We start from the raw sequence: 15,737 nt of genomic DNA, 5'->3' as shown, positions 1-15,737 counted from the left end.
TTTCATCTGTGCTAGTCAAAGCAATTCTGCTCTCAGAAACAAATTCTAAATGGAGACATTTATAGTCCCTAAATCCTCAAAATGCAGGACAGAAGAAGATCAGATATCTGCTGTGAGCTGGACTATAACTCACAGCACTGTTTAGTTTAATTGCTAGAACTCAGGAATACTCATCTGAAGGACAGGTATTTGTAAGTTAGTCATCTGAAGTCCTTAAATAGTTATGACAGAGAGACCTGTGTGTCTTAAAATTCATCTTAAAATGGGGTAACTCAGATCTGAATACTCCCCATGTAATAGAAATGTCTGGCTCAGAACAATGAACCACCCTCTATAATACCATCATGAACACCTGGTTGACACTGCACTGTAGTTCAGAGTGCATGCACAAATCACGGTATGTGTAGGCCAGTACTCAAATTAGAAGCACTATGTCAAGCCAGGGATCTCTTCGTAACTTCTAAATTACTGCATAACTACATACAAAACAACAGGAGCATGACTATTAATTCTCTGAAAACTGAAAAAACTTGCCTTCTAAAACATCATGAAGAGAAAATGATCCTAGTTACCATAGGAGAATGGGTTCATATAAATTGGGCTAATCTGCAGCAGGACTAGCTATGCTGACATGTCTGTGTAACGAGATCCTGTAGTGGTACAGTGCAGCACAATCTCTCGAATGAGGAAATGAATAAAAGGGCACTGCATGCAGCTACCACTATTCCTAAGTTGTTTCTTTTTACTAGCACAACTGTTTGGACTTAAATTACACAGTAATGAGAGCATTCCACTAACTGAGCAGTTAAGATAAAGCCACTCTCCAATTATTAGCTCCCAATGAAAGAATTTTAATAACTTTTCTGATTGGAGATGGATTTACGATGCCTCAAGTAGGTGTGCTGAACTAAGAAATGGAATTAAGCACATGCTTAACGTAGTATATATGTAGCCCACTGCCACCACCACACACAGCGAGCAAATCAAGAGTAGTCCCATTCATTCACATGAAGGCCTGAAACAGCTGATGGTCACTTTGAATGACAAATGAAATATTCAATAGGATCAAAACAGCAGCTTCCTGAAGCCCAGGCAGTTTAATGTCTCCACCTTTCCCTCTCCAAAACAGGAAAGATGAGTTTCTCAAACTATGTAAAAATACATATACTTACGCCTCCCAGCATGCTCTGCAGAAGTCATGCCCACAAGGCATATCAACTGGGTCTTCAAACACAGATATATTACACATACAAATGTCACACTGTGGATGAAAAAATACTTCAGATTAAAAAATACCCTAAAGCTTTGCACATTATTCAAAGGACACACTGGGCTGGAAAACCTCAGCAAAACTTTAAAGTGCTCAATAGGGAGAAAAATCTAACTGCAGCCAGAAAGAAGAAAAAGTCATTTAAGTTACAGAAATAGTTTAGAAATAGAAATGAGAAAGATTCCATATCTCTTTTTCTATGCCTCCCTATCCATACACCACATTCTGGGGTGCCTTCTGTCATGTGCTCCAGCTCAGTATGTGCTTCATTGTGCAGACTGCCGAGATCTCAGTTCTTGAGGAAAATGGACCTTGAAGTTTTCATGAGATTCACAGGCAGCCATTAATGGAGTTTGGAAATACTAAGTGCTTTTTGTAGCCTCTGTCATCTCCAACATTCGGGTCCAAATCAAAAAGGAACAATTTAGTTGTGCAAGAGCAGCAACTGTTTTGAGTATTAAAAACAGATTAATACAGAGAGCATTACATTGAGGCCTATACTCAAAATAAATAGATGAAAATAGAAATATTCCAACAGAATACACCTGTGCTTAATTTTATACCACCAGATACTATAATATCTGGTGGTAAAATAATATATGGAATATTGAGGTCTTTACTCTGAAAATATTTTAAAAATAGAGATACTACTTATTGCTTACAGTTAGACATGAAGATTTCATGTTCTTGAAAGACTATAAGCAGACTTTTCTTTCCACTGGAACAAAGATTCAATTAAAATTAACTTCAGCTTTCAATCCTTTAGATTCTACACATACACAGGGAAGCATTTCAAGCAAATCAGCCTGTAGTCAATCTTAAAATACACTTGTCTTAAAGCCAAAACCAAACCAAGCCAAACAAGTCTGCCTTCAAAGTGTAAAACTTGATGAAGGAGTGTATTGTTGTTTCAGTCACGTCAGCTTACTGTCTTGACAAAATTAAGTATTTTAGAAGTTGACTGTGCATCAAAACTGTTGTCTACTACATTTGTTTGTCTTTCAATTATGTTTAAAACATGTATTTAATATAAGGAAATTAATGAAGGTGAGTTCAGGATATGAAGTATAGAACATGTACTGGAACAGTTTTAGTAAGATGTAAATGCAAAAGCTGAAAGAAGGATTATAACTTGTATTTTCATTTTATCTACTTCTATTTTTCATTTGTCTGCCAGTATGTGTGACTTCAGAGAAAAACATATTATTTTGAAAGCTTCTTGCAAGATTTTTAACAAACAGAATTACTAAATGTATAAATCTGCATTTGAATTTAGATATATCAGCCCTAGAACTGCAGTCACTATGCAGAATGCACTGCGGGACCATAAATGACAATAAAAACAACACAACATAAGATTGAAGGCATGCAGTCTTTAGTTACACATTTTAATTAAGGAAATGTTCCTGCACAACATTTTACTATTAATATAAGTAAGTGTAGGATAACATTAGTCCAGACAGTTTCTTTTTCAACATTTTATGATTAAAGAAATAAAATGTTTACATGCAGAAACACAATTTTTTTATTTTATTATGAGGTTTAGGGACAGTCCATTTGCAAGGCTTCATCTAATATTCTAGAAAAAATGCTTAGGTCATGGAACAAAAGTTTTATAATGTTGCAGCTGTGGATTATAAAAAAGAGAACTCTGTCTTCCAAAAGAACCACACTGATTTTACTGAAAGGCACTTTCATATTTCAAATTTGCAATAGCCTTCTAAACTGCTTGATGCAGCCCACACATAGTAAAAGTAATGATAAGCTTACAGTACACTAGTGGGCTGACATTTCAAAATGTAGACAAAGAGAATTTTGTTTTCCAAGGAAAAAGATTTCAGAAGGCAGGGTTCACAGCATTGGGTATATTCAGGAAAATGGATACAATGAAAGCGAACATCTTGAGAAGTCTGAGATGAGAAGCTTGAAAGAGCCACATGCAATGATGTGATCGTATCCGGATAAATTTCTGCTTTGTCAGACTAAGTGAAAAGTGTCCTTGCCATTTGCCACGTGCTCATTCACTTGTGCCATTACATAGAATGTTAGAAGTGCAAATTTGTTTGTTCACCACTTTTGGAAAGAAAAAGGCTCGGTATCTTTGCAAACTTATTTTCCAAACGAGACAACACTGTGGCTTGCCTGTCCATGTAGGTGTGCTATGTTTAGATCCAGGCTCTTCCACCCTGTTAGTTTCAGATCTATTTATACACTTACCACAGCTGTCTCGATGTCTCCCGGTGACGGGCTGATTTCATCAGGGGAAGTTACAGAAGAGCGAGTAGTGCGGGGAGTTCGTGGGGAAGGCAGCGTATCCCACGCGTTGTACCCACTTGGAGGGGGAGTGGGCATCTGAACCCCCGAGCGCTGGCAGCAGTTCTCTGGATTAGACATCCAAGCCTCAAGCAACTTCTCCCTGTCCCAGTCTTCAATAAATATAAAGACACAGGAAATTATGCAGCTATGTATATTTCATAATATACATAGGAGAAGATAAATAGTATTTTTATGCTGTGTCAAAACTGAAATAAGATACATGTATTCTTAGCCCTGACCTTAGAAAAAGTACCACCACTGTCAAATAATGATTGTTCCCTCCTTCCTAATAAGAAAATAACCTTGAACTGGTTAGGATATACTAATCAGATGCTAACTTATCTAAGCTAAACCACATCTTGAGTTAATTTCATTTAATTTCTTTGAAGCCACGGTGCCTCAACATATACAAACCTGAGTAATTACAAATGTTTTTAGCATTTTGCATATTACCTTGGCTATATAGACTTAGAGAGGGAAGCATGCTGATGCTGACATATAGATGTAATTTGCCACAAGTTTTCTTGAGTTTCTTTGTACTGCATCATTAAAATTAGCCAAGGTTAAAACATGCTACTGAATGGTTCCTATTGTGTTTTCTCTACTAAATTATGAGTGTAAGCAAAATATGAAATAGTTATACTTGCTGAATTCCCTCTCCTTTATTCTGAAATCAATTACTTTAGCATGAAATAGAAGAGAAACAGGAACGATGCTGAAAAAACACATATGGAAAAACTGGAAGTTCTTAAACCTCCCAAAATACACATCGAATCTCTAAATTGATACAGTAGTATGACAAAGGACAGCAAGTTAGATAGATTAAATACTGCATCTTTAGTCTACTAAACGTAGTACATAACAATAATCTTCCCCAAAATTTAAAGAATGCTTTTCACATCTTAGGTGTGAATTAAGACATCACATTATTCTCTTATGAAGTTCAAGATTAAATGCAAAAACACTGCAATTTGCTATTAGGAGTTTCCCAGCTGTCTCATGCCTTGTAAATAGCTCAGTTTTCCCTTTTACTGTGCTGAACCCCTTCTCCACTTTCAAATAAAAAGAAATTTTGTTTGAATAATTTCCAGCATATGACCACAGCTACAGGCAAAATAGCTGACTTTCTCATGACTTGCAGAGGTCTGTGTGTTTTTCACCACAACGGTCAACTGCATTAAATTACAGCTACCTCACGTAGGCAACGTCAGTGGAATGACCTTTGCAATGCAAAGTGATTTCTTCTCAACTTCCAGTTTCTGCTCACCAGATGCTGGCAGACATTTCTGTACACTTCACATCAACCTCACCGCGTTTGGGCTCACTATGAACTCTGCTGCCAATTGGAACAGTTGTGTCATCGTTTTCTTCTTCAAAGTGTGCAGGGCACAAAACATGCCTACTCGCTTAGTTAAGCATTTAGTAGTATTTAGCACTAATGACATTTTCTGAGAACCCAAAGTGACATCCAAATATTGTATATATAAATACCCAGAAGAATTAACGCTAAAAAACATATGTGCAAAGACTGCCTTAAATATAGCCATGCTGGCAATGAAAATCACTGGCACAAGTTCATGTTGGCTTTAATGCTATGGTAAAAGGAATGTAAACTATCAAAAATAATTTAACAGAGATAAGCATTAGGTACCAGGCTTACTCATAAAAGTCAGCCATATTTTGTGGGTTTGCAAGAGTATTTTCTTATTTCATTTTTTTCTACTCTTTTATTTTACCCTCAAAAATAACAGGGATCAAAAACTTAATCCAGCAATACAGTGATAAGCATGGAAACCATTAACTGCCTGAGTAGTCTCTTTGGCATACAGGAACAATGTGGATGCTTCAGTAAGCGTAAGTTTTGAATGGCTGAATCAAAGCCTAAAGCTTCCACTCAGCTTCAGTGAGATACTTTTGTCTGGACAACCCCAGTTTCACACAAGAGCACAGACTGATTTCACTGTTACAAATATACAGACTGATTTCACCAGTTACAAATATACAAAAGCAAACTATACCCTGTCTTAAAAGAGTAGCCATTCAAATCCTAAAAAGGACATACACTCCTTTGAATTAAAACTCAAGGCCACTTCCAAATATTATAACAATCAAACTTTTTTTATTGTAACAAAAAATAAAGAAAAATACTTTCTGATCCAGTTTTATACACAAGTATGTAATGACAGAAAACTAATGGTCTGATAAAAATAAGAAAAATGAACTTTTTAGAATTCATTTGATATATAAAGCCAAAGAAGTTCTACTTCTGTGTTTCTCACTAAAGTAGAAAAGCTATATTTATTCACATTGCTGAAGGTAAAACATTTTCCACTATATTTCCCAGTCTGAATCACTTCCCTATCAACTTTCCTATCTGCCTCAATGCTGCAGATGTACTTCTTTCTGAAACACTGTGTAGACGACATCCTGTCATTATATTAACCATTACTTCTCTTTTCCTTGGTAATAAAAAGTGAACACACTCACAACTGTAATTCTGATTTTGCTGAAAACTGTTTTTTCTCAATCTTTAAGGTTTTTTATTACCGTGTGCCCGGAGAAGAGCTTCTGCAGTAAAGAGTGGTGCTTGAAGCATGTCAGCAGTTTCCACTATCAGCATATCCTTAAGCCTCCGCAGATCCTGAAGTCTTAGCCCCTCGTATGGCTTTGAGAAGAAGAGAAAGACAATTTACACCTAGCAGTGTTTCCTCTAAATCTACATTAACATGAAAACATTCAAATTACTGTTAATTATTACTGATAATTATCTCAACTGTGCAGCAAGTTATGAAACAATTTATTTATTGTGCAAACCACAGACCATGTAAAGCTATATAGAAACACTGTCATTTTGCAGTATTGTAGAATGATTTTTGTACAGTCCAAAATCCAAAAGACAATATTTCCAGGGTACTCCATTATAACTGGAGGTCATGTTCAAGTGATGAACTACTCTAGTATTTTCTCTCTCATTCTCCTTTTCCCTTCCCATTCCCCTTGAAAAAAGCTGGATTTCCATTGAATACAATTTAATTTTGAAGTAATTAAAAAATATTGAAACACACACAAGAATGCGTGACTAGATTGACTTCACCGAAGGCAGGTTATCAGGACAGTATATGTTTCAAGCACATTCTCTGACTTTATGCACAAATTGAGTGAGATGCATTAACTTTGCATTCATCAGAAGGAGGATATATTGAGACATTAGAGAGTAAGAAGAGGTGAGTTTATGAACAGAATTAAGTACAGATCTTTGGAGGCAATAAGAAGTACAGAGATCAGTATAAGATTGACCAGAAATGCAGATAGAGGCTGGGGACCAAGATGTCAAAATTCTCCTTGATAAACAGACACCACACTTCAATAGCGCCAGAGGTAACTGCTGGCTTCCTGGTCTGAATTTGCATCCTCTTATTACAGCATTAACAAGAAGTCAAAATCAAAAGACAAAAAGAAGTAACTTTAGGATACTGAACTAGTTCCAGCCAAGATACTGGAGATGCATTATGCTCTGGACTAATGAGGAACTGGGGCACCAAACAGCAGCCATCTTTACCAATTTGGGAACCAAGAGCACAGAATAGCAGTAATAGTGGATAACGACAGTTCAGACCACACATTGCTATTATTTACCATGCATACACTGATTCTACATAGACATACGCCAGGACCATTCAGTGCCAGGTAATATGCAAATGAATTTGCATACACACAAAAAAGAAGACCGATTCTGCTCTTGGAAGTAGGCAGTCCAAGTAAAAGCATACTGCGTAGAAGCAGAAAGCATGAGAGATGGGAAGGAATGAAAAGCCTCGACTTCTAAATGTTTTTCCTCTTCAGAGACATCTGCTCTAAAAACATAACATACTTCCTATATGATATTATGATAAACTTTGTAAAATGCATTTAAAAGCATAACTGATTCCATCAGTGACTTCTTCTCTTTGCTAGTCTGTACTATTAACAGGAATTTCTTAATACTGGTGACACAACAATAACGCTGCCACAAATTTGCAATGGGTCACTGTCCTTTTGGAGAAAGCAAGAAGAACATAAGAGAAATGGACTGTGAGTGTCATGGTCTTTATCTTGATTGCCCAAGACCACAAAGTCTCTGTATGTACTACCACTACCAATTATGCATGATACATTAAGGGGCAACCTCAACATTAAATGCTTGAACTGAAATAAATCTGGGCCACTTGATGCACAGAGTGCTGGAATTTGACTGACCTACTTAATTTTTTACAAAAGAGATCACTTATGAAGACATGTCAGGGAGACAAGGATACAAACAGCTGGATGCCAGGATGATTATAACTGCATGAATATGTTGCAAGAAAAAAAAGCAAAAACTGGAGCAATGAGTAAATCACCTTGACAGAATCTGAACTGCATTTTGAATTATAACTGCAAAATAAGTAGCTTTGTCAGCACAACAGCCCTCACTTCTTCCAGAACACACATATCATAAAAAGAAATATTTTTTGTGTTAAATCTGAAACATAAATGCATGTCTTAGGAACTAGCATTTTATCCTGAGCTGCAGCTATGTCCAAAGTTATATTGAACCGATTGGTCCTAGGTCAAAGCCTGGCAATTATCTCCCTTGAGGAACAGACTATTACATTATTTCAGCAGGAGCACCACACACAGCCCAGCAGGGATTTTTGGATCCTGCAGTTTTTAAGAATCATAATTTTGCCTTTTTAAGTGAGAGAAACATTTCTAAAGAATATATTTGAAACTTTATACTTTTTTTAATTTTTATTTTTTTTTTTTTTTTAATTATTATTTTTTTAAATAAAGCAATATATGAGCCCACAGAAGAAGTCTAAAGAAAGGAAATTTTAGGCTGACACTATTAAGTAGCTTAATCTGGAAATTTCAGAGCAAAGACTTCATACAATCAGAACTCATAAAAATGTTCAAGTCTACAACACAAAGTCTTGCAGCTGCTTGTAAAGACGCAGTCTTCAGTTATAAGGATGAACTGGTGGATTTTTTTGCTACAACTACCCACAGTGATGAGTGTTACACTTTATACTCTGTTCTCAAAATACTTGGCATTTTCATTTTCTATAGGGAAATACAGATTATGTGTGTTGGTATGTTGCTTTATGTTGCTTTCTTTTTTTTTTTTTTTTTTTTTTTTGTAGAAACACACATAGACGAAAATGTGTTTTTCTAAGCGACTAGAGCCTGTTTGTTACCTGTCTTTAACAGTCCTCTCCATCTTGCTCATTTAAATGTTTCAGGTATGCTAAAAATGAAGTGAAACAGAAATGCTGCTAAAAATCTATGCTTTAGGTATCACCATAGCAGAAAGTGATTTTAAAAGACTGGATAAGTGTATGTCAGAAATGGGTTTTTCAGAAACACTAGTGTAAGGAATTAGCAGCTGTAAGTTGGACAGTTCATTCCTATCAGGCTCTGAAGCTTGAAAGGTGGGTCTGTTCTTCAATTTGTATTCATCATAGGCTTGAGAGCCTCTATAATCATAAAGAAAGGTATGTGGGAGTTACTTTTTCAGCTACTGCAAGCGTTTCAGTTATAAGCATAAACACATCAATTCCTTGGTAATATTCAGCTGATATGAACCTACTCCTATTTAAACCTGAGCAAACTTTTTTGTTACCAGGCCAAAGGGGACTGAACTAGTAAAATGTAAGGACATGCTGCTTTTGAAGGGAGAAGACCAACTGAACACTGATTTATCTACATATTCGTACTTAGACTTTTAGTTAATTATAAGCACAGTCAGTAAGACATCATAATTCAAGCAAATTTGTGTCAATGAACTTCACATTTCTTCAAAAAATTGACTTCAAAATAACAGTCCTTGTTATCTGTCTTTCATACAGGTTCTGATGTGCAGTAGCTTCAAGCATAATGTTATAAAAGAAGAAAGCAAGAGAATTAAATCCTTCACCACTCAGCTGTTTTTTTATAACATTCAACTCAGTCTCAGTCTATACAGATCAATGATAATGTTCTTACTTTTCTGTCCCACACATATTCTCCTTTTCAGAATTTCTCCAGTTCTTACTTTTAGACAGAAAGTGATCTTATGAAAGAAAAATTTGTAAAAACTTTGTTTTGGAGACTGTTTTTCAGCTCATTGGCCTCCCTGCACTTCCCCTAGACTTACAGCTTGCAACACTTTCAAGGCAGTCCATGAAAGCAAGAATAAAACCTCTTCAGACCTGACAACAGAATTGTTACTCTCTCTGCTTAACTTGGAAGATACAAAGAGCTGTGTTCAAATTAAATGTCTTCCAAATATACAGTACACAGTACAGTGCATGTGGAATACGTAACAACATTTTGTCATAACGTAACTGCTACAAATATAAATGTGATAAATGTGGAAATTTAAAGTATTCTCTGACCTCTTTTTTGTCTAAAGCAGCATATTCAGCTTCAATGCTTTCAGCTTCAGGATCACGTGAAAATACCATTCGAGATTCCAGGTTCAGAGCTAGCTCTTTGTGGTGTTGTTTCTCTGCACAGTCACATGGGGTATCTTTATTTTCATTTTCTGCAAACAAGTCTCCACCATGTTTTACCAGAAGCTGAAAAAAGAGTAAATATTGATCAGTTACCAACTCTAACAACGCCCTGAAGAAATGACATACCATTCAAGAAGAGAACAAAAAAATAAGAACACGGAAAACTGAAAGAAGGGACAAATACAGCAGTGATCACCTTTGGGAAGCAAAGATTATGTCATTAAATATATTATTACCTTATCACTGAATAAATAAATAGCCATCAAATTCATTTTCTGTTACTTAATAAATTAAATTACTGTAACTGTTATTAAATAAATTACTGCTTGATTTAATATATAGTTATAACTATACTACTGTAATGCCATGGAACCAAAAAATCACAGAAATATGTTACAAGGCAGTCTGGTTTTGCTAGGTTTGATCACTGCAGTTCAGCTGTACTGATATAGTCAGTGCTCCACAGAAAATGAAGGGCCTGAGATCATCAAGCACCCAGCAAGATGAAGCTATAGGCACCTCTATTCTTTATATTCTTTACATATTCTTAGTATTCTTTACATATGAGTATAACTCCACTGTTCTTTACATCAGTGATCCACTGATGGTGACAGAAGGTGGGAGAATCCCCAGGAAGGGAGAGAAGACAGGTTATTAATTCACAAATAGCATTCAGCACCACTGGTAGCCCTACCTTATTTCTGAGGGCAGAAGAGAAAGAAATGACATGATGCAAACAAAAGCTAGCGCAACCAATTGCAAAACCAGCAATTGTTTTTTCTACTGACAAGTAAATAGCACACAAGCTGGGTAACATTAACCTTATTGAATGCTTGATATCAAATATGTCCTTGTATAGTGCCACTGCATCTTGCCAGTAACCCACCAGAAATGGAGTCTTTAGCTAATAAACACTAATTGTGCTGCCCTCATTATCTTGGCAAACTTGTCTCCTGCTATAAACTGATCTGATATAAGCAAGCAAAGCAAATGCCATACAAAAGTCAAGAGTGCATAATTCTGCTGATTTGCACTGATGCCTTTATAACACATACTTAAAATCTAATGGTGCAGCACTCAGGACAATTGCTCACTATTAGAACGATTCACTATATGTCCAAATAAAACCCAAACCTATAATCATTATCTTATTTTCAGACTGTAATAATTCTATCCTGTACTTCAATCACGGAAATTTCAAAACTTATTTTCTTTTTACTTCTAAAAAAGAATAAATTCCCACATAAAGACCTGCTCTTCACAACATCTGTTTGATTGTGATCACTTCTTAATTTTCATCTTCAACACGCCATTTTTCTTTAAGCTGTCACTATACAATACAGAGCTAATTTTACAGACCTGGAATAATTCATAGAATGGTTTGGGTTGGTAGGGATTAACCCTACTGCCACAGGCAGGAGGAACACGTAGGTTAGGCTGCTACAAGTCCCATCCAAGCTGGCCTTGATCATTCCCAGGGATGGGGCATCCACAATTTACCTGTACATCCTGAGCAAGCACCTCACTGCCCTCACTGTGAAGAATTTCTTCCTTACATCTAATCAATCCTACACTTTATCAATTTATCAATATCAACCTTCCTTTATCAACAGCAACCCTTGTCTTGTCACGACATTCCCTGATAAGAAATCTCTGCCTAGTCTTGTAGATTCTTTAAAAACTTTTCCCATGTTGTCCAAAATGAAAAGATATGTAAAAAGCAGAAATATGTGTCATCAAGGATGACACCATATTTCTCTTCAAGCAGAATACCAGGTAGAAATTAAGATAATACTAGGATAATTATCAAGATATCCAGCCTACACATACCTTGTTTTCTGTTTGAACTTCTTGACAGTGCTAAAATTTTAGTAACTTGAATTTCATATTCTGTCTGTACATTTTAAACTTCAACATAAATTTAACAGAGTCATAAAAGACACCTTCTGAAGGAGAAAATTAATAAATAAACTTGGAAGAAGACTCCACAGAGATTACTGTCAAATTTTTACTAAGCTCTTTTTCTTGTTTTTCCTAATGTAGTATCGCTGTTCATGTTGAAGGACTATACTGGAAGACTTGTTGAAAGACAATACTGGAAGACTTAAGACTGACTCACGTCAGATCATTTCATGTGAGTTTTATTTTATTTTCACCAGCTTCAGCTCAAAGAGGTTGCTAAGTGCTAAGCCACAGTATTCCTCATTTTCTGACATGAAACACATTTATCTTCTGAACAATAATGTTTAGAAATAAATAGATCTGGGGGAAGGCTACATGGAACAACTGTGACTTGAATTTATCAGGCAGCTGGATCAAACAAGTGGTTATTAAAAAACAGAATGAAAGAAAAGTACATGGTCCTTTGCAATTCGTAATTTCTGTTTGTCCGATCTAAAAGAAATAAAAGTTGACAATCAACTTAAAAGCAGTATTAACTTAGACCTAGGATGAAGCCTGATGCTCACTTATAAATTAATCACATCAAAGGAGACACTAAGTCAATCATTTAACCTTACAAATAAGGAAAGTTTCACTCTAGTGTACAGGAGTAGCAAGGCAATATCTGTGTGCAGTCTGGTTACTATGAACATAATTAGCTGGATCTGAGAATAATCTATCTAGAAAAGACTGGGAGCTGCCTCCCTGGTGAAACTCAGGACACGTTTAAGAAATGTCTAGGAAAGTGCTGATGACAAACTGCTTGTATGAGGCTTGCAGTGACTACATGGGGCAGAGAAGAGAAGGCCTTAGATTTTGGCTGTGCTACTGGAGGTTAAATATCAGAATCTAAAAGCAGCATCCTCTAAACTCTTCTCATTCTAAAGGATCAGACAGCCAGAGGCTTAATTTACAGAATAGAAAACATCACAGGGAAGCAGATCCATTCATTAGAAGCACAGAAAACTATAAAGGAAGGATGATCTTTATAATCACAGAACAAAAAGAGTGCTGGCTATAGACATAAAAAGACACCAGCTGAAGTTTTAAAGAGAGGACTAATGAAAAGCTAAAAAATAAAGAGCAGCATACAGTTCAAGTCAGAGCACAGCTAAAGCTGGGCAACTGAAATGACAAATTTTAAATGAGAATGTTCAGATAATATCAGGAAACTTGGCAGAATACAACCAACACAACAAAGCAACACCACTGGACATATTATGTAGGAACCACAGAGAAGTTCTCGGTGTTGGAAGGGTGATGTTGTATTTTATTTTACTTTTTTAGAAGTTCATGGATAAATAAACCGTCTGTGCCAACAAATACCAGAGAATCCCAATGGAATACAATTCTGGTCTTAAACACAAAGGGCATGAATGATCACCTGACCAAATTGCAACAATAGAAGTAGCCTGCTAACAAAGAACAGTAATCCTGCAAGTGTAGAAAAAACAAAGAGAAACTTCAGTCTCCCAGACAGATAAAAGAAAATGCTGTGCTAAAGATACGTAAATTAAATTTTTAAACTCTGGAAGTGACTGAATCATAGACAAATTAGTTAGCCGGGGTATGAGAGGAAAAGTAACTCCTTACTTTGCCCAGAGAAATGTGTAAGACCTGACTGAAAATGCTGCAGTCAAAGAAGCGCTCAATACCAATTCCCAAAATGTACTTCAGAGTCCACGTCCTTGAAATGATCCACTGCCTAATTTCAGAAAGTGGTACTAAATAAAAGAGTGAAAAAAAAATCTAGAGACATCAGAAGAATGTGTCAGGATAGAAGAGCAGGACATATTTATATGGGAACAGGAAGTCAAAGCTGTCGCCAGCTGAAGAAAATATGAAGAACAGTCTGGAAAAAGGTAAATGAAAAAACACAATATATAAGGCTAAACATGTCTTGAACAACGTGCCAAATACATAACAACTCAGAATAAATAATTTCAAAACATCACAGAGTGATATGTCTGTAAAGTCAGTTACCAAACGAAGTGCAAAAGCAATCCCAGCTAACATAAAACAGCAGTGATAGGAATCCAGCTTCTCAGTGGATGTGCTACATAGATCCCCATGCTTTATGAAGGACACCAACAAAAGTCTGTTTCAAACTGAAGTCTCAGCATGAGAAATTCTAGAATAAATCAATAAACCAAATACTAATGAATCCACAGCACCAGATGGTATTTATTCATGAGGCCTGATGGAATTTAAATATGAAATTTCTGAACTGTTTATTACAATACGCAACCTACTGCTTTCATCTCTATTAATACAAGGTTAGAAGACGGTAAAAGTAACATCAGTACTAAATTTAGCTCCACTGAAAAATGGAAAAGCGGAGAACGGTACAAGAAGCATCACTGAGAGAAACCTGGACAAATTGGAAATAATGAGGAAAATACAGCATTGATTGAAGGAAAGTACATATGACTAATTTATGAGATATCTCAGAAGTAGACAAAAACACATGTGAAAAGGTGTGCTGATAGTCTATATACAGTCTTCCAAAGAATTCAACAAATGCACTTAAGAAAAGGAGAAAACTATAGAAAGCTGCTTGACCAAAGTAGTAACTTGTTAAAAGGCACAAAAACAAGAAGAATTCTTGATGCGAAAGTACACACTCTTATGAAAACGTTAGTTGTTTATGAAAATATTAGGTGTGTTACATTGTGTTTTTTCAATTAAATTACTAGCATAATTAAATACTACTTCTCATTATTTGGTATAGTTTAAAAATAAACTTGGTGGGAGACCTTCAAAGTTGTTATGATTTCCCATTACTCATTGCTACCCACTACTTTCACAAACATTAAAGAAATTTTTAATTTGTAAAAAGGCAATTATATCGATGTACGCTAGCACTGATGTAAGGCATCCTATAAAAAAGATGGGCACTGTAAATTAAAGACATCAAACCTGTTCCTGAAACACAGACAGTGTTAGAACTTTAATTTTCCCTTCTCTTTATACATACAGGTATGCCTAGGCCTACCTTTACAGCCTTTTCACCACTGTTACAGACTTGTAATTATTTCCAACTTTTGTACGCTTATACCAGTTTATTTTGTACTGAAGAGTTTATGTCATAAAGTTAATACAAAAGTAATCCATTTTTTTTCATTGCCTTCTACACAGAAGGCATTGTCTTCTACACACTACGTTCCAGGCTACTTAGTTTTGTCATTTTTTTTTTCAATTAATGAAAATATCAGTCAATTAAAAAGTTAACCAGATTGTTTTCCTTGAAACAGCCTTGTGAAACACTGTATGTAATTTACTGAAAGCAGTATAAGACTTGCGACTATATATCAACTTTTACCTCGACACAGGTTTTCATCCCTGAGGCAGCAGCATAGTGCAAAGGCGTATTTTTTTTGTTATCAACAGCATCAATAGCTGCTCGTTCATACTGTCCTTCATCCAACTTTGCTCCCTTCCATTTCAAGATCATTTGCAGGCAGTCTGCTCTTCTGCAATCATCTTCGGAGGGTCTTGTCAGGCGAGGATGAAGAGCTCCTTCTGAGATCATGATCTGAGGTCCCATACACAGTAAGTGCATAGATGTCTCATTGTGCACATTCCGTTTATTTGGGTTACCATCTCTAACAAATAGGAAAGTTCTGCAAAGGAAGGAAAATTGAAGGGAGATAATTAGCACACAATTCCTCTCATATTTTTGAAGTGGAATGGTT

At 35.9% G+C, this 15,737-nt stretch overlaps 1 protein-coding gene across 5 annotated transcripts in view; it reads right to left on the bottom strand.

Annotated features, from left to right (window-relative positions):
• Positions 1–15,737, bottom strand: part of ANKIB1 (ankyrin repeat and IBR domain containing 1) — a 77,064-nt gene that overhangs the window by 21,989 nt on the left and 39,338 nt on the right. For all 5 annotated transcript variants that reach the window (XM_015853346.2, XM_015853344.2, XM_015853348.2 and 2 more), the window contains exons 3-7: positions 15,365–15,665; positions 9,982–10,164; positions 6,134–6,251; positions 3,488–3,696; positions 1,173–1,261 (exon numbers count right to left, since the gene is read on the bottom strand). In XM_015853346.2, coding sequence (XP_015708832.1) covers positions 1,173–1,261; positions 3,488–3,696; positions 6,134–6,251; positions 9,982–10,164; positions 15,365–15,665 — 900 coding nt within the window. The remainder of the gene's footprint in view (positions 1–1,172; positions 1,262–3,487; positions 3,697–6,133; positions 6,252–9,981; positions 10,165–15,364; positions 15,666–15,737) is intronic.

This window comes from Coturnix japonica, chromosome 2 (genome assembly GCF_001577835.2).
Source record: "Coturnix japonica isolate 7356 chromosome 2, Coturnix japonica 2.1, whole genome shotgun sequence".
Taxonomy (NCBI): Eukaryota; Metazoa; Chordata; class Aves; order Galliformes; family Phasianidae; genus Coturnix; species Coturnix japonica.
The sequence above is the reverse complement of the archived record's forward strand: the minus strand, read 5'-3'. Positions and strand labels throughout refer to the sequence as shown.